Source organism: Cynocephalus volans, chromosome 13 (assembly GCF_027409185.1).
Source record: "Cynocephalus volans isolate mCynVol1 chromosome 13, mCynVol1.pri, whole genome shotgun sequence".
Classification (NCBI taxonomy): domain Eukaryota; kingdom Metazoa; phylum Chordata; class Mammalia; order Dermoptera; family Cynocephalidae; genus Cynocephalus; species Cynocephalus volans.
The window spans coordinates 103027324-103052720 of record NC_084472.1 but is presented as its reverse complement, the minus strand read 5'-3'; the positions used below and the strand labels follow the sequence as shown (position 1 = coordinate 103052720).

At 32.4% G+C, this 25397-nt stretch overlaps 1 protein-coding gene across 3 annotated transcripts in view; it reads right to left on the bottom strand.

The window, feature by feature from the left end:
- Positions 1-359: 359 nt before the first annotated feature.
- The window catches only part of WRN (WRN RecQ like helicase), a 128470-nt gene continuing 103432 nt past the window's right edge, over positions 360-25397 (bottom strand). For all 3 annotated transcript variants that reach the window (XM_063077195.1, XM_063077196.1, XM_063077197.1), the window contains 5 exons: positions 17884-18009; positions 15277-15439; positions 9245-9459; positions 5794-5925; positions 360-880 (listed from right to left, as the gene is read on the bottom strand). In XM_063077195.1, coding sequence (XP_062933265.1) covers positions 761-880; positions 5794-5925; positions 9245-9459; positions 15277-15439; positions 17884-18009 — 756 coding nt within the window. In that variant the 3' untranslated portion in view covers positions 360-760. The remainder of the gene's footprint in view (positions 881-5793; positions 5926-9244; positions 9460-15276; positions 15440-17883; positions 18010-25397) is intronic.

Here is a 25397-nt window from a genome sequence, read left to right as displayed (position 1 = left end):
TTATTATATTCAGTACGAAGGACACTTTTATTTTTTGAAAAATAATAGAAATAGCATATAAAGCACAAAAGTGCATAGTTACCTACTAAAATTGGTATCCTTTTTACGCTCTTCTTCCTTACTTAACATGGAAATGTAAGGAAGATGTTTCATTTTCACTGATCTGGACAACTAATAACATTTAACAATGTGTATAAAAGCTTTTTCAAGAGATAAAGACAATTTGTAAAGTTTTTCACATTTACAAGACAGAATTTTGGTAATATAAGAATATTTTAAATTACACAATCACCACACAATTACTAATCTGACATCTAAATTAAATCACAGCACATTACATTTTTCAAATATACTATTGCAATAAATAAAAGATTAGAAAACAGGGCAGTAATACAGTTTCTTAAAGCAATCTGAAAGGAAATCTAATTTAATATCCTATTTAGTCACTTAGGTTCTCAGAAGATCCAAATACATTTTTTTCGTTTCGCAGCTGGCTCATACAGGGATCGATCCCTTGACTGTGGTGTTATCAGCACCATGCTGTACCCAGCTGAGCTAACCGGCCAGCCTGACCCAAGTACTTTACATGAATTGCAGAATGCTGATTTAAGATGCCAGTCCTTCGATAAACGGGTGCTTTATTTTGGGATTAGAATAATTTTTAAACTGAAATACTACTCCTCATTCTTTTCAGAAATGAAATATAGCTCTCCTCTTATGATATAGAAAGATCTACATAATCTTTCTGGTAACTGCCAACTTAACTAAAAAGACCTTTCTTTTTCGTTTTGGCTATTGATTTCTCACTGGTTTCAGCTAAGGTCTCATTTCCTTTGGCAAACCATTCAGGTAATTTTCTCTTTGAGGTTTCAGATGAAGTCTATAGGAAATAGAAAGAAAAAGAAACATTTGTACTACTGAGAATGTGTATCAGTTGCAAAAAAGTAACATAAGTTCCTGAATATACACCCACACTTTCTTCACTACCAAACCAAACAAAATAGTGACATCTACAGAACTTATTTCTGGGTTAAGAAGTAAATAAGTAAAAGAGAAATAAAATCACTGCATCATTTCTTTAGGCAATTACTTGCTATTCCATCATCTATTCTTACACACTCAAGTATAGACACTCATTTGGTAAGTAATAAATTGAACATTATTTTAGATCTATGTTCCATGGTTTATTTACTTTGGGTTGACCAAAATGGTGAATTTAATGTTCTGAGGAAGGTATTGGCCTGTGTATACATATATACACACATATATACACACAGAAACAATTATATTAGCATGTGAAAAAGAATATAACTTCAATGTCTATAATGGTAGATAGATTAGAAGAGTGGTCCAATCATCAACAGCCCCTTGCAGAGTGGCCAAGACATTGTAGACACCCCAAAAATATCCACTGAATAAATGTTTTAAAAAATGTTTCTTGTCTCATAGACTCCTTTGAGAATCTGTTGAAAACTACAGATCCACTTCCCAGAAAAAAAAGACAAACACACACATGCACAACACTCTACACTCAATTTTAAGGGCTCATGTACCAAAAAGCCTCTGAACCACAGGTTAAAAGTCCCTGGAAAAAAAATTTAAGAACACAGCTGCAGTGTTTGTATACTATAACACCTGCACATGAAAAAACTAAAACAATTATAAGTAGATAAGTGCTCCATAAGCCTAAATCAGCATAAATTTCTGTCATGCCAGTTTGAGTACTGGATCCTCAGAATAACATGACAGAGAAATCAATCTAACATGAGTATACCTTGCATTCTAGCAGTTAATTTAGTTATTAGAAGTAGTTGAAGGACATTATGATAAGGTTGCCTCATCTAAGTTAAAATGTGTCTGTTAGTTAAGGTACAAAAATATAATTTATTTCATTTCAAGAATGAAGGCTATATCTACATATTGTTTATCAACTGCCTGCTACGTTTGTTCTATTTTCTCTGTTTAAAAAAGGTTTCAGGGGCTGGCCAGTTATTTCAGTTGGTTAGAGTGAACCCAACACCAAGATCATGGGTTCGGATCCCATACCAGCCAGCTGCCAAAAAAAAAGAGAGGTGTCAAAATAATTTAAGTGTAGGGAAAAAAACAAAAGATCCTTGACAGAAGACTGTGAAACTTTATGTGTAAAAAAAAAAAGAAAAGGTAAAAGCTAACTCCTCTCTAAAGCAGGCAAGAGAGCACGCCCCGGGTCCTAGGCAAGGAGCTCTGGGCCACAGCTCTCTGCACCCAGAAGCAGCCAAGAGAGCAGGCTGAAAACACCACTTCCACAGAGGTGGCCCACTACAGTCACTGCCACAGCTATGGCTGCCAAAAAAGCAGCTAAACAGCACAGCACCAGCAGCAACCACTGCACAGGTGGTCCGCCGGACACTCAACTGCACTGAGACAAGGAGAGTCACCAGCAGACACCTGAAAAAGAAGAGGACATCTCTCTCCTCAAAGCCCACTCCAGAGTAATAGAAGAAGCAACTGTTATACCAGGTGACCAGACTTTAATGTAGAGATATGAGGAATATGAAAACTCAAGAAAATATGACACCACCAAAAGACAATAATTCTCAAATACCAGACACTATAGAGCAGGAAACCCTTGAAATGAATGAAAAGGAATTCTATGCAACAATCTTAACAAAATTCACTGAGATATGAGGAGACTCAGTTAGACAACATAATAAAATGGAAAAAAAAAAAAATCCAGGATATGAAAGAGAAAATTTACAAAAAAATTAATACCTTAAAAAAGAGTGCAGCAGAACTCATGGAACTGAAAGATTCACTCAACAAAATAAAAAACACAACCAATAGCTTAAGCAGCAGGGTAGAACAAGCAGAAGAAAGAATTGCTGATGTTGAAAATATCTTTTTGAAATAACCCACAAGGACAAAAAAAAGGAAAAAAGAATTTTAAAAAATGAAGAAAATCTAAGAGAGCTAGCAGACAACCTAAGTGCACAAACATTCAAATCATGGGAGTTCCACATGGGGAGGAGAAAGGAAAAGGCATGAAAAACCTATTCAATGAAATAACAATGGAAAACTTGCCAGGTATAAGGAGAGACACAGATCTTCAGATCCAGAAGGCTCAAAGATCCCCAAACAAATTCCACCTAAAAAGATCCTCTCCAAGATACATATAGTCAAACTAGCAAAGCTCACAGACAAAGAGAGAATTTTAAAAGAAGCAAGAGAAAAGCATCAAGTCACCTATTAGGGAGCCCCTATCATACTAACAGTAGACTTCTCAACAGAAACTGTACAGGCCAAAGAAAATGGGATGATATATCCAAAATACTAAAAGAAAACTGCTAGCCAAGAATACTATACCCAGTAAGACTATACTTCAGAAATGAGGGAGAAACAGTGTATTTTCCAGACAAACAAAAGCTGCAGGAGTTCACCACCACATGATCAGCCCTATAAGAAATCCTCAAGGAAGTCCTGCATCTGGAACCTGAAAAACAATAATCACTGCCATGAATACACAAGAAAGAACAAAACCCACTGACAGACAAAAATGCAAATAGGCAAGAGAAAGAAACTAAATCTCACCACCACAAAAAGCCATAGTTATCATGTAATTATGCCCCTACTTTATTGCTGATTTTAGTAATTTTGGTCTTCCCTCTTTTTTCTTGGTCAGTCTAGATAAAGGTTTACAAATTTTGGTGATCTTGCTAAAGAATCAACTTTTGGTTTTGTTGATTTTCTTTATTGTTTTTTAATTCCCTATTTCATATATTTCTGTTGTAATCTTTGTTATTTCTTACTTACATTTGCTTTTGGTTTAGTTTCCTCTACTTTTTCTATTTTCTTAAGACAGATGTTTACATTACCAATTTGAGATTTTTCTTATTTTTAATATAGGTGTTTACAAGTATAAATTTTCCTCTAAGTACTGCATGAGCCCTGCATCCAATAAGTTTTGATATGTTGTGCTTTGATTGTTATCTTAAAGTACTCTCTAATTTCCCTGTGATTTTTCTTTGTACCCGTTGTTTATTTAGGAGAGTGTTGTTTAATTTCCACATATTTGTGAGTTTTCCAAATTTCCTTCTGTTATTGTGGTCAGAGAACAAATTTTCTATGATCTTGATCTTCTTTTTAAAAAAAGGAAAAATTTTTTTAAAAGACATTTATGAAAAGATTTCCATTATCTTTCAACTTCATTTTTTCATGAACCTTTTGAAGTACACTTGTGGGTGTGTTTATAGATTTTTTATGCAATTTATGTTGCTAAACTTAGATATGTAATTTCTGTTCTTGATTTCTTTTTAAGTGGACTTGTTGATTTGCTTAGAAATTAATTTGCTTTTGAAAAACTTATTCACCTTCCTCTCTTGAAATTAATTTGATATTCGCATGTTTTTGGAAGACTTTAGCGAGCTATTTCAAATAAGTATAGAGATCATAAAATGAAATATGTAAATTTTCATAAGTTTTACATCTCCAGGTTCTGTGAAAATTTGAAGCCCTACTTTCTACAGAGTATTTTGTTATTCAGCTGCTATTCAGTTTATGTATTTGTTATTTGAACAAATAAATGTGCATATCCTTGCTTTAAAAAAAAGAAACAATAGAAAAACAAAAAAACTTCAAAAATTTTTTAAAAGGTTAAAACTGTTAACTGTTCCAGCTTAAGTAAAAAATCCAGTGTAGAAGAAAGGGCTATTCACATTTTAGTGAAAGCTAAAGAAAAGAACTAGCTAAATCAGTGACTTTGTTCCTACGTACCCATTTCCAAGCAGGGAAGAGGAAATGTGGAGAACAGATGAGATTTATATACACTTAATATACTATAACGTTTGATTTAGAAAGACTAAATATAAAGTGATATAGACAAAAGATATTTTAGTAGAGATAAAATAGACATAGAAATATTTATTCTTCCCAAAAGATCTTAATATCAAAATCCCTTTTAGTCATAGACAACTACAGTTGCTTGCAATTAAAAGTTTGAACCCCTGAGTACATTTAGAGGAAGAAACCAGTTAAGATATAACAAGGCCAAAGAGTAAGACATTTGAACAGTAACAGAGCAGAGGAAAAAACCCTAAGTCTTGTAGCCTAGTGCCATGGAATAAGCATGGGCAGAACTAGGTTTAGAATTCTAATTGAGCCGCCACTTGCTGTGACCTTTGTATATTATTTAAGCCTCAGTTTCTTCACACAGAAAATGGGAATAAAAGTAAATAAAATAATCACTGAATTATCTGAATTACATATATTCTCATTTAACTATCAAAACATCCTGATTTATTCTTGGCACTCATTAATTGGTAGCTAATATAATTTAAAGTTCTTTATATATTTATATATTTATAGAGAATATGATTGTCAGTACTTATCCTGTAATTATAATAATGATCTTATTTCATTGAGAAAAGAGGGAAATGATTACTTACATTGAGTGTGTCTTCTGAGTTTCAACAATAAGTATCTGAAGGGACCTTAATTATGAGATCTAAGTCACTTAACAGAAACAATGCCTTCCAGTGTCTATTTCCTTCATCAGTAGCAGACTAAAATTCCCAGCAATCATAATAAAAATTTAAGGGGCTATTTACATCTTTTTGATTCATCAAATTCGACTACCACACTACTACCATTAAATTGAGAACAGAAAACATTCATTCATTTGCTGATTATATGTGCAAACAAATAGAGAAATGGGTAAGTTTGATTTGCATGAATTTCATCTCCAAGATAAATCTAAATTTATTAGTTATCAAACCTAATGTTCATATCATGAGAACAATTTTCTTAAATAAACTTTACCTGTGAATGAGAATCAGTAAATAAATCCTCTATTTCTGGATTGTTGAATGGCTCATTCCAAGAAGGTAGTTGTAGTGGATTTCTGTCACTTTCTTCTTTTGATGAAAAATTACCAGGATGTTTTCCATCAACCTTTAAAATTTTTACAGAAAAATAGTCATACCATGCACTATATTCTTAGTCAAAAAACAAAAAAAAAAACCCTATGCCTTAAAAAGCAAGCCTTTTAAGAAAATTCTTATTATTCTAAAGCACTGAATTTTAGTAATAATAATCACATTATCCATAAAGCATTTTTACACATATCTTAAAAGAGTTCATAAATAAGATTGTATATTTTAATTTATAACCAAACTCAATGGCAAGGCAGAAAATATCATATACTCTCTCTCTTATGCAGTCAAGAAAAATAAGGAGGAAAAAAAGTGATATAGGAGAGAGTATTGGGAAGATGGGGTGAGCAGTGGCACAGTATTTTAATCGTTCTAAATCCCAGCATTAAAACAGATAGAACTAGACGGCAAAACCAAAAATCCATCACCTACATTTATAAGTAAACTAAATTTAAAGGTATCCTCAGGAAATCCAAACAATAAGAATTTAAAGACAAATCAGCAACAGCCATGATAGACCTGAATGGTAACAGCATCTATGTGGGAGAAAGTAGAGGCAAGCAGCGAGGTGTCTAAGAACAGAGGAACCCCAAAATAGCCCACATGTACACACTGGAAAGCACGATGGATTAATATGATAACAGCATCTGAGAATGGCAGGGCTTTTGTTCAACCCAATAGCAGCTGAGTATAAGGAGTCCATGGTGGTCTCTTAAGTGGCTAGAGCAGCTGTCTCCTGTGAACTCTGGAACCAGCCTAGGCTACCTTCCAGAAGAAGTCCACACACTCAGGAGAAACTGCTGGGGTTAAATCAAAAGCAAATAGGACAGGTACAACCGAAACAAAGCCCAAGTAAAAATAGAAGAGTATAAGGGTACTTCAAAAAGTTCATGGAAAGATTCATATTATCTTTTCATTTATTTTTCCATGAACTTTTTCAAGTACCCTTGTATATCTCATAAACCAAGTTTCCATATTTCAAACATTACACAAAAATATTAGAGATAGTTATGTGAAATTGGAGAAGCTATCTTGAACCATGCCTTCTTTTGAAAGTACAAAAAAACTAATTTCACATGAAAATTAGCAAAAGGAAAGCATCAAGGTCAAATCTCAGATACCAGAAATACTTGTTTAGATACAGAATAAATTTGTAACCTTTCAAAATGAACTGTAAAACAAACATTAAGAAAAAATCAGAAATTTTTAAAAAATTAAACTACATGGAACACAGTAATAAATGCAACAGGTTATATTCAAAAAGAAATAGAAGGCGAAAAAGGCAAAAAATTTTAATTAAAGAGAAATGAAGAAATAAAAAGAATTCATGAAAAGTGGCAAATACTGAAGCTACTAGGTAAAGAAGATTCAAGATACAGATAAAAGTCCCTAAAGAAGAAATGCAAAGCAATGGAACAAAATATTTAAAAGTTTTTAAAATCTTTCTTGAAATAAAATTTTTAAAAAACTATAATTTAAGAAAACTTTCTAGAAACTAAAAAAAAAAAAAGGTATAATTAAAGAACCCACTGTGTATCTATGTACACTGAATCAGAACTATCAATGCCAAGACATAATCTTCGTCCATTAAACAAAAGCATGATTGAGCTTTACCTTAATAAGCAAACACAAGAGATGTAAACATAATAATGCATTAACTAATACAAAATTTTTTTTAATGACATTATTCTTTATCAGATGCCTCATAATTAAAAAATGAAATAGACCAAGGAGTATAACTCAAGTCAGTAGAAAAGATAACCTAAGAAAGATTCTGAAACTAGGTCTCCAACAGACTACAATAATCGGAGCAGCTTTCTATACAGGGAGAATGATGAAGAAAAGATGCTTTGGATGGCTTGCTCACTCTTAATCTATTCCCCAGCCCTAATACTCTTGTTCCCTAAAACGGGAAAAAGGGACTAAATTAGGTATTTCTTTTAGCGTCCAGCAGGCTTAGTATGATTTCCTCCCACTCACCCACCAAAAAATCTCCCTACTCTCTTGCTGACATTTGATGTTATTTCAATAGGGGAGAAGCAAAAATGCTAATATGTGGTTAAAATAATATTTTACTACATAAGGGCACTTCAAAAAGTTCATGGAAACATTTGTATTACCTTTTAATTCTATTTTTCCATGAACTTTTTGAAGTACCCTCATAAATGTGCTTCGATATTCAGGAAAAACACGTTACACCTTTTCCTGTATTAATAGGTAGAAGGTAAGAAAAAATAAGAGGGTTTTAGGCATCTGGTATAGATTACAGAAATAAAAGGGCTGGGCATAGAAACTAAATTTCATTAATCCTACCTAAAATATATTTTATATATTATTAAATATATAATATGTCCTTCTCATAGCTAGTTCAATTATAAAAAATATAAAGATTTCCAACTAATTAAATTCTATTAGGTTATCCAGCATGACAAACCTAACTGAAGTACAGAATTTAAAAAGACTAGGTCCCCTTTTTTTAAGCTATTGAATAAAGTGGTAGTTTAATTGTTGGAAATCCTATAAGATTACCTTAGAACTAAAATGAAGTCCCCAATCCTCTAATATAAACACTAACAACCACCTACTGCCACACTAAATTCATCATTTAGGAACTAAAATAATTTTTTAGTTAATTATTAGTTTTCAAATACTTTTATCATGGATCACGTAATTTTAGATCTGGAAGATGCTGAAGGTCAAATTTTTTAATTTATGCAATCATTTAATAAAGTCATGTTATCAAAGAATAGTTATTCTATGATTATTATTTATTTAAATCACACTAAACACAAAGCAATAATTTTCAAAGCACTTGATTTTAATAAAATAAACCATCTAAAATAATACTAAATTTGTAGTCTTTCTCTGATCATGCAAAAAGCACACTGGCATATGCTCAGAACCATGAGCAACAATTATCCTTGTACCCCAGATATTCAATATAATAGTAACAGAGCATGATGAATGATAGAATGATAAATAAACCATTTGGGGGATATTTATAATGGAATTTGTTTTCATTTCACTAACCACATAAACTGCTATATGCTTAAATCCATTAACTATATCTCTGAAAGAAAAAAGAAGTTCTATGCTATATAATCAATATGAGGTACAGGTAAAATTTAAGCTGTCATTCCACACAGTAAGCTAAAAAAATGGAACTATAACTCCCCTTTTACTGTCTTTTTAAAAAAATCACTTTTATCAGATCATATTTGTGAAAAGCAAAGGAACTTATATCAGAATGTATTAACAGTTCAAAAAATAAAGCATTCTAGTATCAGAATATGCAAATTGAACAGATACTTTATGAAAGTTCTACATATAATTATCACCTTGGTGGTAGTGCCTACTTCTTCCTTGCTTCTCTTAGAACTTGAACAGCTCTCTTCAGAGTTGGGGAAACATCTCTTTTTGTTGGAATCACTTGAAGTTTGGCATAACAGTCTGCTGTCATGATCATTTTTAAGGATCTCAATTGCCATGTTGATAAGGTAACTTTCAATGTTTTCAGGAACTAACATTCTAATTAGTTCAATTTTATTCTTATCTGTAACAGATGAAAAAATCAATTTTAAAATAAAATTATGTAGTACATTTAAGGAAACCTATGAGCTGGAAATAGAGAAATATTTTGGAGACAGGAAGTAGGAAGGCGGCCAAAGAAAATTTTCCTCTTTCAAATGCCTATAGCCCTACAGAATGAAAACTGAGTAAAAACTCCCTTCCTGCATCACCTGAACCTCCTGCATCCAAGACCCAAAGTCAGGTCAGTACTATTAACTCTGCATAAATTATGTTTCAAATTGTCTTTTGTGGGCTGCCCTAAGAATCAAAACAACCATTCATAGAATTGTTTCTAAAAATAACTGCTTCAAATTCCAAATATCACTTACAAATCAATTTTTTCTTAAAAGTAATTTATTCTTAAAATAGAAGCTAATCATGCATGTAAACAAGATTCTAATAAAAAGGGTCCTTTCAATGGATGTTAGAGCATAACAAAAGACATCAATTATTTAAAATGCATATTTATTAACTAGATAAGCTTTCTGGGAAAAATATGTCTTATTTTCAGAATCAAGGAACTTTTAACTTTTGTAATTCAACAGAACTAATTCAGACTGTGTCAATCTCTTCACACCTAAAATTATATAGCAAACTCCTACAGACAGACTACTACTACTATGTTTCAAGCACTTCCCTTCAACATCAATTCATCTGCAATGCTGTAGAGTATGGTGAAACTAAGCAGCTTAGTACCTACTCACTGATCTTCATGTAATTTATAAAACGTACCAAACATTTGACACCCAATTCAAATTAGTGATCAGACACCAAGTACTTTTAAATGCTACCCTGAAAAGGTGTTGTTTAAATTATTAGTTTTTAGGTATATATTCTCCTTTCTTCCAAAGATCTTAGTTTGCTTACTCCAGGACTTCCCAAAACACTGTAGTTTAAAAAAAAAAAAAAAAAAAAAAAAAAGGGTACGAAGAGGAGCTTCTATTAGCTATTATACAGCTCATAGAAAATAGAGTGGGTTATCTAACTACTTTAAAGTTTTTAAATGTAAGACTGGTGAAAAGATTACCTCTATATGTAATAAAATCAGCAATGTGACTATCATATCTATCAACCAAACTAAATTTTTATCTGTGCCAGAGGGATAAATACCTCATGTGCTCACTCATATGTGGGAGCTAAGAGAGAAAGGAAGGCAGGAAAGAAAGACTACATCCAACAGAGGGAGGGAACATTCCTAGGGCTACAAATTGAAGTTGAGGGGAGATGGGGTAGCAGAGAGAGGTTGGGGATAATTGGAAGAGGACAAAGGGTACAAAGCAATTTCTGGTAATGGGTATGTCCCCAATATGAATCTGGCCCCCCACATCATGCATGGGCAGGAGGAGGAACAATCAGCTTTGTATCTCATGAATATTCAAAATAAATAAGTAAATAAATAAAAATTAGATGAGAAAAAAAAATTTTTAATAAAAAAATAAAATAAAATTTTATCTCTGCCTTGGTCATCGTACCGTTCTAATACCACTGAAATTCTACCAATTTTGCTACTACATTTTTTCAAGGCTGAGTATTCTGTTGTATGTATATGTGTTGTATGTGTGTATTAGAATTTACTTTGAGTTCCCTTTCATTGGTCTTCAATTTTTCTTTGGGGGAAAAAAATGTTCTGATGAACATCATATTACATATATTTTTCCATACTTCGAGATCCCTGGACACAGGATTGCTAGTTCAAAGGTTAAATACGTTTTATATATATTGCCAAACTACCTCTAGAACTGTGCTGTCACACACAGTAACTACTAACCACATGTTGCTACTTGCATTGAAATGTAGTTGGTGTGGCTGATGAACTGAATTTTCAAGTTTAGGTGATTCTAATTAATACATACCAAAGGCTTATTATAGGAAAAAGTATGTAAAATATCCCATTAATAATTTTTATATTAATTACATGTTGAAGTGATAAAATTTTGAATATATTAGGCTAATTATACTATTAAAGTTGCATCTGTTTACTTTTTGAATGTGGCTACTAGAAAATTTTAAATTGTATTTCCACTGGATAGTGCTGCTCTAGAAAAACCATATAAATTTTTCCACACTAACCAACTAATACAACTACACTGCATTAAATTTATTTTCTTCTGTGAATATTTAAAAATTAAATAAACTATATATCTTTAATTTCTTCACACTGTAAGTGGAATATTTACAAACCAATTTTTTGGAAAAAACCTACACAATCTTGAACTATCATAGTGCCATGGGCTAACCAAATTATTTGAAAAAGAAAAATTGAGGTATTTTATCCCATTTTGAACCAATTTGTTTTTAAAATTAGATGTCTTTTTTTCATAAAATTATGAGTGTATACATATTTGTCATGGTGTTAAACCACTGTTAATGATTCAATACATGTATAAAGTTAATATAATTTCTAGATATAATTAGAAAATTCTTGTGCTACTCTAACATATTTCTATAAGTACCCTTTATATTTCTATCTTAAAATCATCCTGCATTACATATATGCAAATAAGTGGCATCTAGCTTTAAAGATGCAACTTATTCTCCTCTAACTTTCTATGTAAATAAGTGCTGAAAATATTTACTGGAGAATTAAATGATAACACTGGCTACACTCCTTCCTTGCTTTAAGACAGATCATATTACCTCTGCTTTCATGGGAGGTCCCTTGGAAGCCACCCTTAATTTTCCAGTTACACGCACATAAAGAAGAGGAGAATTAAATTATTCAAAATATTATCTAGGCACCTCATTAAATGCCTTGCTTAATTTAATATTAAGCATGGTTAGAATCTCAACTCTATAAAGGACGCTTAAAATGATATAAGCCTGGAAAAACTAAAAGAATAAATAGGTACAAAACTCGTTTAAATATTAAGAGTTACAAAGACAAAATCTATTTAGCAAATAAGACAGTATGAAAATAATACATATGTTTTCTCAATTCATAAATTCTCTACTTTTAGGTAAAGATTATGTCATAATAAAATAAAGGATATTTTTAAATTCAAGTTTGTACAAAATTTAGATTTCAATCAAATTTCTTCATTAAAACACTAAATTATGTGATATGGCTACAGTTAAAAGATAAAAATAACATCTGAGTCATTAATGTAGTGTATATATATCTTCATTTCTTGTTATTATTTATAACTCAACAATGTTTTCTACAGTAAGGGAACAAACAATATGTTACCAAGGAAAAACAAAAATCCAAAAGCAAAATCTCACATCAATAAATGATATCTCACAGACTATAACTGTATTATAAAAAGAAACAAAAGTTAGAGCACATCATTATCACAATCTTCTTAACTTCCTCTATTTAGGCTTTGAAAGTAGGCTACAAAAACATACTTTTTCATATTATTTGTGCAACCTACATATGGTATATTGACAGAAAGAAAGATGAAATAAGTTTTAAGAAGTATACTTTAAAATATCCTCTATCGCTCTTTGCAATTTCACCTTAGTATTTGTCTCTGAATAAAAATTTATTTAATGCTATACTCTGTGTATGGTGGTAGAGACAAATGTTTTACTTATGTTTTAGTTACTAATGATTACTAAATATTTTTCTCATCTCCCTGATATTTGTTGAATCAGGCTGTTCAATTATAAATAAGTAATTTTTCATTTTTATATATGCTGCTTGATTTTAATATACCTTAATTTAAAAAGTTATCTGACATCAGAAATTGAAATTGCTCAACTCAGAATGTAGTACTGAGTATTATATATGACAGAGGGTATTTAAAGACACTAAATATGAGGGTACTTCAAAAAGCTCATGGAAAGATTTGTATTATCTTCTATTTTTCATGAATTTTTCTGAACTATTCTCATATATAAAGATATTAAACTGAATATAATTAGCTTATTTTTCTCACCAAGTAAGAGTTTATAAAGCTGAATCCTATATCAGGATTAGACACTGCATATTTCTTTTAAGTTAGTTGGCAGTAAAACATGGTATAGTAAAAAGAAAAACTTGTTCAGTCATTAACCTTAGACATGATACTAAAACAATTTTGCAGCCCTCTAGACCTCACATTCCTATCTCTGAAACAGGGTGGGAACAGGAAAGGGAGAATTTAATGATTTCCACTTTTCTAAATCTAAAGTTCCATAACTTCATGACTACATGGTTTGAAAGCAAATGAACAGCACCTCAGTTCTTCACCACTGCCAAATAAAATAGATGTTGTCAAAACTTGGCTGAATAACACAATCTTAAATCTTCCTCTACCCTTTTCACCTGCCAATAATAAACTGAAGTTAGAACATCCATCTGATATTATTCAAGAATATTTGCCAAAGAATTCTTTCGCGCGCACGCGCGCGCGCACGCACACACGCACACACACACGAACGCACGCACACGCACGCGCACACACACACACACACACACAATATGACTCACAGGTAAGTTTCCTTGGATACTTTACCGCACAGTCCAAAATTTGGCCCTCGGGCTTTCAAATTTAGAAACCAAATTTAACCTTAACACATCCGCATTAACCATGTTCACAAAATGCCAATTTATTAAATTACAATTATGATTTCACAATTATCACACAGATAAATACTCAGATTAGCATGACTGGTGCATGCTTTCCCTATAGACACAGACAGATCTACATGAAAAATCAAGTTATAACCAGAAAGCTAGGAAGTGATATAGAAGCAGAATGATTCATTTGAAGTCTTCCTCAAATATGATCTTGACATAACTTATCAACAGGCCCTAATACACTTGAAGTCTCACTGGCCACCACTCCTATCCCTGGAACTTAAATGAGCACTACCCAAACTTGCCTCTGTCTCTCTCTCTTCCCTGTGCTTCCACTGTTGAGCAATGGGAGTAATAAAGGTGTTCATTCCTTAGACCTTCAGTCAAGTCTTGCTCAAGCCTAGAAATAATGCTACCTTTTAAGGTGACTTTATTTTTGCTCTGATCAATTAAGTACAGTATTGATTCTGCTTTCAAAGAGTGATCTTATTTCTTTTATTTCCAAATTCTTGGGGGGAACCTTATAGTTGTTCACAAGTGAGAAAGAATTTGAGGTAATTAAAGGTAATTATTCACACTGCAACTTTGGAGATAAGTCTTTTTGTATGGCCACTGCTCTGTCCTAACTAAAAAAATTCATCAGATTTATTGAGTTATAACACCCCAAGTTTATATTTGTACAACTAGAGGGGGAAATCTTCTAATGTATCTCACCTTTACTTCTGTAAAAAATGGATCATTAACTTAAGTTCTGCAGGACAAGCAAAGGAGCTTGATCTGCAGGAGCACAGTTGAGGTCCTGCAGCAAGGTGACAAGAGGAAGTCCTCCACAAGGGGCCTACAGACCTTGGTCCATCCCTTCCATGTCACAGCGACTGATACCACTGACTGTGATGATTAGAAAAGCTACTCAAGTGAAGACAATGACAAGGAATCAGAGCAGTTTAGGGAAAAAGTAGGAGTCAGTAAGCTAATGGGAGTGAATGTGAAGAAAAGTGTGTTTTTTGCAAGTGGAGAGGTAGAAATCAGAAAAAGGTGAAAGTGTACTGTTGTGGGATAGGTGGGGGAGTTGTAATCTGAAGCTAAAAGCAAAATAAGAATTTCTCAGTATACTTTCCCGAGTGATAATGGGAAGAAAGATTATTTTACTAAAACAATAAAAAGCATCTTAAAAGTAAGGTTTTCATAGTAACATAAAGGGTCAATGCTGTTAAACTGAAAAATAATTGCTTGTTTACTTCATCTGGGTTCAATGATTCAAGTCATTAAGGCTGTAGAGTAGGGCCATGCTATCACCTGAGTTGATGGTAGGGTTTCGGATAACATCAGCAATAATCTTCTGAACCTCTGGAGTCAGGCCTGCTCGCTCCACATCAAGGGGGTAGCCAGCTTTCACCGCTTGGGATAAGTGCATGCCAACTGTAGTGAGAGGCAGAATCCTGTTGTCAGCTATGCTCTTCTAGGGAAATAAAAGCAAAAGAACCAGTGAGTTTAAGTTTCCACTGTACTTCAAGGAAAGAAAAAGTCCAAAACCTGAGAAATAAACAATGGACTAAACCTTCACTTAAAATTTTCATTTTAACAATTTCTTTAAAACTACCCATATTATAGACCTCCACAGGTTCTACTTTTTATACTTCTTATATGTAATAAAACAAAATCACCCAGATTTAGCTAAGAATTCAATCCTTATCCCTCTCTAATTATTCACTCTAACAAGCTATTAGTGGCAGAGAGAAGTCATTCTGTGTAAATCTGATAGCTGTCACAACCTTTTGAAAATATAATAAACTGTAATCCAATATTCTATATACTTGAAATAACACATGGTGCTTTGGTTACGTGAATTTCCAAGAAAACAAATCCTAAAATGCTTAGTGATAACATAGGGCTCCACATGCATTCTATAAAAGGTTCTTGAGAAGACTTTAACAGGTGTCTTAAATTGGCTCTATTTATGAAATAATAACTACAATTTAACAGGGGCTGCTATCATTTTCCACCTATTGAATTTCACATGAATTGTGTTAAATTTAGCACAATGTTATATATTTATACAGCTTTTTAAACAAATGTGGCTCCAAATATTTAAGATATGTAAGGTAAAACAGTCTTTTAAACAATCAGCTTAGTCACTAAGCTCTAATTTATTTTATGATACTTTTTCAATACATTTTTAAAGTCTAAATTTAGACTGCATTTGCACGAATGTTGATACTCTCACAGCATAGAGCATTAAAAGCAATATTTTCATCCTTCAAAGGTAGGTTTTAAATTACTTTCATTAAATGTCTACCCTTTTCTACTAGAAAGTGTGCACCATGTGTGCATAATATCAAGGTTACTTGATACTAGGCATCAAATTACCTCAAACTAATTGTATTATTGCTCCTGATTAATTAGTTCTTAGGCATGTTTAATTTTGTGGTTAACTGGCAAGACCCTCTCAGACTCCCGGGAGGTACAGTTAATTATACCATCATATTACCCAATAAAATAAATCAAATAATACCAAGACACAAATGAAGATATACCATCCTTCATGAATATGTGATATAATACATGAAACTTCATATTATGGTTGAGTATTAGAATGCATGCACTTTGTTCAGAAAATCTGGAGCCCATACTAAATTTTCTTAGTAACTATATTCAGTTCTACTATACATACATGGTCAAATTACGTTTATATAGGCATAATTAACATGGACATATAAGTTACTATTTACATAAGAGACTGAACTTAAAATTACTATTTACCATGTGCTTTAATTTCAAAAAGAATACAATGGAATTATGTGGGTTTTTTGGGTAATGGCCTTTGTACTTTAATCAAGGAATTTGACTATCTATTTAGGACATTTATTAAATGAGCAGGATAAACTATGGACTGTTTATTTTTATATTGGAACTTAACCTGTATAAAAGGTATGTAATGCAGTTGAGTGGATGGAAGTACAGAGAATAGGAAAAGCAAGCATTGGACAGTTTAACCTGCTCCAAATCAAATTTAATCTCAGAGAGAAAAGGAATTCAAATTAGTTAAACTGAGTGGGAAGCCTCATTCTTTCCTTATTCCATTAAGACATACTCTCCATTTTGTATTCAAAAAAAAAAAAAACAACAAACACTCAGCAGCCTTAAGAATTTATGTCAGAACTATGAAGAAACATTAAGAATGGCCATTTTTTATTGTCATTAGATTTTTTCAAAGAGCATCAGGCATGATTAAAAAACAAATAGTACTACAGGATATACAGTAAACAGCAAATTTTTTAAAACTTATTTCCAACATTTTGGATATCTTTCCAGAGATGCTATAAGTATTTTTTATACATATACAAGGATTTGTGAATATATAAGCATGCATATATGAGAGTACTTTAAAAAGTTCATGGAAAGATTTGTATTATCTTTCAATACTATTTTTCCATGAAGTTTTTGAAGTATAGTACCCATATATACACACATGCATTTATGCTTTTTTCCCCACAGCATTTTGCACCTTCCTTTATTTTAACTTAATGTTATCTTGGAGATTATTCCTTAACAGTATATAATACTAATAGTTTTTTTTTTAACAATTTGTCCCATTTAAAAAAAAGAGTTCTAAAATACGGTTGCTGCAATATCTTTGAGCTATAATTGTGTTTATCAATACCCCTGATACAATCTCTGTAAGATAATCATGGTCAAACTGTACTTACTGTTGTTACTTAATTGACAAAGGAAGGCTTAACAGGAAAAGAAAATGACATTCTCTTTTAAAATTAAAAATAAAATGAGACTTACTGTAGGGTTAGAAGAAATTGATCCCACACCACAGCTTTAATATTGAAAAGCTAATAAAACACAAGTTTAAATAAACTAAAAAATTCTTTGTAACTTGAAAGTAACACTTACCAAAGACATTTTCTTTTCTTGGAATAAAGAATAAGTGATGGCCACAGACTGTGAAAGTGAACATTTATTTTTCACCACCAGACTTTTCTGTTCTTCTTGAGGTTTTGTACTTGCAAAGAGGTCTGTCTATAGAATTTTAAATGCAGCACAAATGATCAATAAAATCAATATAATGATAGACAGAATATAAATATGATCATTAGCCATTAGGAAAAAAATAAGTAAAATCTCTAAACAATAATCAAAAAATTCCCTTTTCATGGGGAGCTCAAAAAGTTGTTGAATTTTTTACATATTGATTTAGAAAGGTAAAATAATGCTAGACAGCATAAATTTTAATAAAATATTTGTAATAACAAATATTTCCCAATCTTCTCTTTAGCCAATAAGAAGAAATAAAAAAGGAACTATAATGTGATTCACTCTGTCTCTAAATTAGTTCCTTAATCCCCCGGAAGTGAATGTTGAATGAATAAACAATCAGTATTCAAATTTAGGTACTGTAATCACAAATTCTGCTGATATATCATAAGGAAATATATCACAACTATATTCACATAGTTTTATACATATATATACTCACATACATACACACAATATATTTATATAATTTTAAAAGGTATCTCTACTGGAGCTCTAAACTTTAAGCGTTACGTAAAACGTTAACTATGGTTCCTTAAGAGACTTTTAAAAGAAAAAAATAGAGAAGGATTGAAAAATGAGATTAATGAAGAAATAATGGAATTATTTTAGTCACCTGGTAGGGTGACTATGGTTAACAATAAGGTATTGTACATTTGAAGGTAAAGAGATAGACAACTATTTTTTTAAGCACACGTAAAAGGTTCAAACAACATACTGCATAATGAAATCTGTAATAAACTAATAATTTAAAGAGCTTAGTCTCGATGTAAGATAATTGGTGTTATTTTGATAAGGTTCTTTATCATTATATTCTCCTATATTATGTATACATACACAAGAAAGAATATTAATGAGCCTTTCTCTGTAAAAGAAATTTACTCTTTGCTTCCATATCATGTCACTTATGGGGTTTAAAAAATTTTTGATTAGTTGAGTATTATTTTACTGCTTGGTAAGAAATATAAATGTTTCTGTTTCACTTTTTTCCATGTTATATACATAAGGCCTAATTTCTTTAATGTATTGTTTTATTTTTTATTTTTTTGTGTGTGACCGGTAAGGAGATCGCAACCCTCGGCTTGGTGTCGCCCGCACCGCGCTCAGCCAGTGAGAGCACCGGCCATCCCTGTATAGGATCCGAACCCGCAGCCTTGGCACTCCCAGCACCGCACTCTCCCGAGTGAGCCACGGGGTCGGCCCAATGTATTGTTTTATTTTTAATTGATACGTTTTAACTGTACTTATTAATGGACTACACTTTGATGTTTTGATACACATATATGTTGTACAATGATCAAATCAGGGTAGTTAGGGTATCCATTATCTCATGCATTTATCATTTCTTTGTGGTAAATCATTCAAAAGCCTCTATTCTAGCTATTTTGTAATATACAATATCTTAGCATTAACCACAGTCAGGACACTGCAACAGAACACCAGAACTTATTTCTCCTATTGAATTGTAACTTTATACTCACTGATCAACCTCTTCTCATCCTCCACTCTGCCCTCCCCTCCCCAGTCTCTGGTAACCACTGTTCTACTCTCTATTTCTATGATATTACTTTTTTTTTTACATTCCATATATGAATGAGTATTTGTCTTTCTGTGTCTGACTTATTTCACTTAACAAGATGTCCTCCAGGTTCACCCTTGTTATAGCAAATAATAGGACTTCATTCTTTTTTATGGCTGAATAGTATTTCATTGTGGATATACACCAAATTTATCTATACATCCATTGTTGGACACTTAGGTGGATTCCATACTTGGCTATTGTAAATAGTGCTACTATAAACGTTGGAGTGCAAATATCTTTTTGACATGTTGATTTCATTTCCTTTGGATATATACCCAGTATTTTTAATTTTTTGAGAAACCTCCATACTGTTTTCCATAATGACTGCTCTAATTTACAACTCCACCAACAGTGTATAAGTGTTCCCTTTTCTCCACATCTTTGCCAACGCTTGTTTTCTTTTGTCTTTTTGACAATAGTCATTCAAACTGGAGTGAGATGGTATCTCATTGTGGTTTTGACTTGCATTTCCCTGATTAGTGATGTTGAGCATTTTTTCATATAACTGTCTGCCATGTGCATGTCTTCTTTTGAAAAATGTCTATTAAGGACTTTTACCCATGTTTTAATAGAACTATTTGGGGTTCTTTTCTTGAATTGTCTAAGTTCCTTACATATTATGTATATTGACCCCTTGGCAGATTATAGTTCACAAATATTTTCTCCCATTCTGTAGGTTGTCTCTTCACTCTGTTGATTGTTTCCTTTATTGAGAAAAAGCTTTTTAGTTTGATGTAATCCCATCTGTCTATTCTTGCTTTGGTGCCTGTGCTTTTGAGATCTTATTTTAAAAATCTTTGCCCAATGTCATGAGCATTTCCTCTATGTTTTCTTGTAGTAGTTTTATAGTTTTAGGTTTTACATTTTAAATATTTAATCAATTTTGAGTTGATTTTTGTATATGATGAGAGGTACGGGTCTAGTTTCATTCTTCATGTTGATATCCAATTTTCCCAGCACCATTTATTAAGGAGACTGTCTTTTCCCTAATGTGTATCTTGGCACTTCAAAACTTAGTTGGCTATGGGTACATGATTTTATTTCTGGGCTCTCTATTGTGTTCCATTGGTCTATGTGTCTGTTTTTGTGCTAGTACCTATTCTATTTACTACATGCTATTCTATTTACTACATGCTGTTCTACTTACTACAGCTTTGTAGCATATTTTGAAGTCAGGTAGTATGACATCTCCAGCTTTGTTGTTTTTGCTTAGCACTACTTTGACTATTCGGGGTCTTTTATGGTTCCATATGAGTTTTAGGATTCTTTTCTCTATTTCTGTGAAAAAGATCATTGGTATTTTGAAAGAAATTGCATTAAATCTGTAGATCACTTTGGATAATATGGCTATCTTAATTTATGAACACGAGCTATCTTTCCATTTATTTATGTCCTCTTTAAATGGAATCCTTTTCTTGATTTCTTTTTCTGATAGTTCACTATTAGCATATAAAAACACTACTAATTTTTACATGTTGATTTCGTATCCTGCAACTTTACTGAATTCTTTTACTAGTTCTAATAATTTTTTGGTGGAGTCTTCCCAGTTTTCTATATATAGGTTCACAGTATCTGCAAACAGCAACAATTTGACTTTCTCCTTTCCAATTTGGACATATTTTATTTCTTTCTCTTGCCCAATTTCTATGTATAATGCCTAATTTTAGAATTTGAATTATCTGACCCAAAGTGATAAAATGTGTTTTCAAATTCCTCTTTGGGATTTTGTTTTGCATGGAAGAATCTCAGAGGTATACTCTCACATCAACACAAAATTTCAATCAAATACCCAAACAGTGGAGATTTGATGTTCTGAGCATATAATAAAAGAAAACACTAACTAAAACACAGCCAGGTGTTATATGTTTCTGAGTTATATGTTTTAAAGCTTCAGAAGAACCATGCTTTGTGGTTTTTAGAAAGCATGCATCAAGACAGAATAAGAGATTTTCTGGGGAAGCCTAGCTGGCTGATCAGAATGGTCCCTGCACTGGAATTTGTCATGGTCATCCTCGCAGTCTTAAATGTGTGATGTGACTTGTTACAGAGTAGTTGTGTGTGGGGGAGGAGATCTGCATTATCCACCCATGTGAATTTGGTTTTATATATATGTATGTGTGTAAATATAAGCATATTTATTAGAAAGCAAATTCATTAATTTATAGTGAGGCATATAACTTGAAAGTTTCATCTGGCCCAACTAGTGTGTTCTGTCCTATAAAAAAGCTGTATGGGAAGCCAACTTACCTGAAAGTTATTTAAGAAGCTTGGAATATAAAAAGGAAACTTCTGGTAGTGTATTAAGTAGTCGTTAGTAACAAAGGTAGGTTGAGGCAGTCTCCTTGCCCACTAAACAATAATATTCAAATCTAGTCAGCTAAAATGTATTCTCATCTGAATAGTGTTTACATAGGCTCTGCTTACTTTTTTCTTTATGCCTTTCCTATTTATATGTTTCCAGAATTGATCACTCTCTGTTCATATAGTTCTTTTATCTACATAGAGTATAATTTCATTAGACTTTTGCTTACTAGGATAATTTCTTGCCCTACCGTCCTGACATTATTACTTCAAATTACTTTGCCAAATGTTTTGAATATTACTAAACACTTTAGTTGCACATTTACAGATGATATCATTTTGTCCCATAAATAATAAAATCTTTATGGATTTGCCAGTATAACTCATAATTTCCTAAAATTTATTTCTATGAAATGATTTTAGCATATTTTTCCTAAATGGCCATCTTAAAGGGTTTAATACTCACGTTGTCATATTTATTAACTTTGATTTATATTATGACAATATTTAAGATTTAGTATATATTTTTTTCACTTTTTTTGGCCACAAAACAAGTTTTAATACATTTAAAAAGACTAAATCATAGAAAATATGTTCTCTGACAAAAATAACAGAAGAAATTTAGAAAATTCACAAATTGGTGGAAATTTAAAAACACTCCTAAATAAACAATGAGTAAAAAGAAAAATCACGGAAATTAGAGAGTACTTTGAGATTAGAAAAAAAAAAGCAAAGCACAATATATCAAAATTTGTAGCACACAGGGTTAATGCAGTGCTTAGAGGAATATTTATACTTGCAAACACAATAAAAATAAGAAATCTCAAATCAGTAATATAAATTTCTACCTTAAGAAAATAGAAAAAGAGCAAACTAAACCAAAAGCACATGTAAGTAGGAAACAACAAAGATTACAACAGAAATATATAAAATAAGAAATTAAAAAACAATACAGAAAATCAACAAAACCAATAGTTGATTCTATAAAAAGATCAACAAAATTTGCGAACCTTTATCTAGACTAACCAAAAAAAAAGAGATAAAACCAAAATTACTAAAATCAGAAATAAAGCAGGGGCATTATTACATTGTCATTATGGTTTTTTGTGATGGTAAGATTTAGTTTCTTTCTCTTGCTCATTTGCATTTTTGTTCTACCAATAGGTTTTGTTCTTTCTTGTCTATTTGTGGTAGTGATTATTGTTTTTTGGGTCCAGATTCAGGACTTCTTTGAAGATGTCTTATAGGGCTGGTTGTGTAGTGGTGAACTCCCGCAGTTTTTGTCTGGAAAATACACTATTTTCTTCTCATTTCTGAAGGATAACCTTGCTGGGTAAAGTATTCTTGGCTGGCAGTTTTTTCCTTTTAGTATTTTGAACATATCATCCTGTTTTCTTCTCACCTGTACAGTTTCTGTTGAAAAGTCTGCTGTTGGTATGATAGAGGCTCCCTTATAGGTGCCTTGATGCTTTTCTCTTGCTTCTTTTAAAATTCTCTGTCTTTTTGAGCTTTGCCAGTTTGAGAGGACTATTGCATCTTGGAGAGGATCTTTTTGAGTTGAATATATTTGGGGATCTCTGGGCCTCCTTGATCTGAAGGTCTATGTCTCTCCCTATACCTGGGAAGTTTTCCATTATTATTTCATTAAATAGGTTTTCCATGCCTTTCCCTTTTTTCTCCCCTTTTGGAACACCCATGATTTGAATGTTTGTGTGTTTAAGTTTGTCTGTTAGCTCTTGTAGATTGTCTTCATTTTTAAAAATTCTTTTTCCCTTTTTTTGTCTGCCTGGGTTATTTCAAAAAGACTATTTTCAAGATCACAAATTTCTTTCTTCTGCTTGTCCAAGCCTACTGCTTAAGCTATCAGTTGTGTTTTTTTATTTTGTTGAGTGAATCTTTCAGTTCCATGAGTTCTGCTACATTTTTTTTATGGTATTAATCTCTTCGTAAATTTCCTCCTTCGTATCATGGATTTTTTTTCTTTTTTAATTATGTTGCCTAACTGAGTTTTCTCATATCTCCGTGAATTTCATTAAGATGGTTGCTTGGAATTCCTTTTCAGTCATTTCCAGGGTTTCCTGCTCTATAGGGTCTGGTACTTGAGAATTACTGTATTCTTGTAGTGGTGTCATATTTTCTTGGGTTTTCGTATTTCTAGTATCTCTATGTTTATTTCTAGTATCTCTATGTTGATGTCTGCTAATCTAGTAAAGTAGTTGCTTCTTTCATTACCCTAAAGAGGGCTTTGAGGAGAGAGATGTCATCTTTTTCTGGTCTCCACTGGTGACTCTCCTTGTGTCAATGCAGTCACGTGTCTGGCAGGCTGCTTGTACCATAGCTGTGGCTGCTGCTGTAGCTTCAAGTCTCTTTTGCGGCAGCAGTGGCTGTGGTGGTGGCTGTGGTAGGCCACCCATGTGGAAGCGGTGTTTTTGGCATACTCCCTTGCCTGCTTCTGGGTGGAGAGAGCTGCCCTTAGCTCCTGCCTAGGACCCCAGGTGTTGCTTTCTTTAGTTCAAAATTTTAAATAAAAATATTAAACACTTTATGAAGGTTGTGAATAACAAAGCTGGCTTAATAAACATGAAAGTTTATTAATGTATTTCTTTAATAAACAGTTTCAACTGCAGAACAGTCCAAGTATAATTCCTAACCACAAGAATTAGCAGTCATTTTCTCTATCTGAAAGGCTCAAAAAGGCTTCATTAACTATCTTTTGGAGTGTTTATCTTCGGTGTCATCTCCTAAAAGGGAGCTGGGCAGGCTATTGCATTCATTATTAAATAATACACTGGTTCATTAAAGAAGATACTACTGTCAATTGTCCAGAGGGAGTTTATTCAATTACCGCTAGTAGGTATGGTACTCTTCATCAAACCATTAAGACATTACAATTTCATTTTCAAAATGTCCAATACGAAATATAAGGAATTTTCACATAATACCTGGTATAAGAGTATGAAAAATAAAGGGTGAAAGCTGCCAAAACATTCTATATCAAAATAGGGAAGTGCTACATACAAAAATCAGAAAAGTTTTATACTTATAGTTAAGAGAATTTTTCTAAAGCAGGATCCAGCTGTGCCTGCCCAAAGTTTACAGGAGATTCTTAGAAGTAAAAAACAATCCCTTTTATTGTCTTGCATATTTTTAACTCTTCCAACTTTTTATAACCATCTCACACCTTTTATCTTTCTAATATCATCTATTGTTTCCTTGATATGGGGAAGTATTTCCATTGTGTAGATGAGAAACAGAGACTGAAAGAAGTTAAAGAACATGTTCAGGTTCGTGAAGCAAACTACAGAAAAATTAAAATCCTGATTCTCTAACTCCAAGTCCAATAGTCTTTCCACTACCTCATACTCCCTTACCTTCTGTGCTGGAGTATACAGCATAGAGTCTGTGTGTAAGGGTGGAGGAAGAAGTAAAAAATGATATTTATGAAACACTATTAAGACTGAAGAGAATAACATGAAATCTACTTAATATG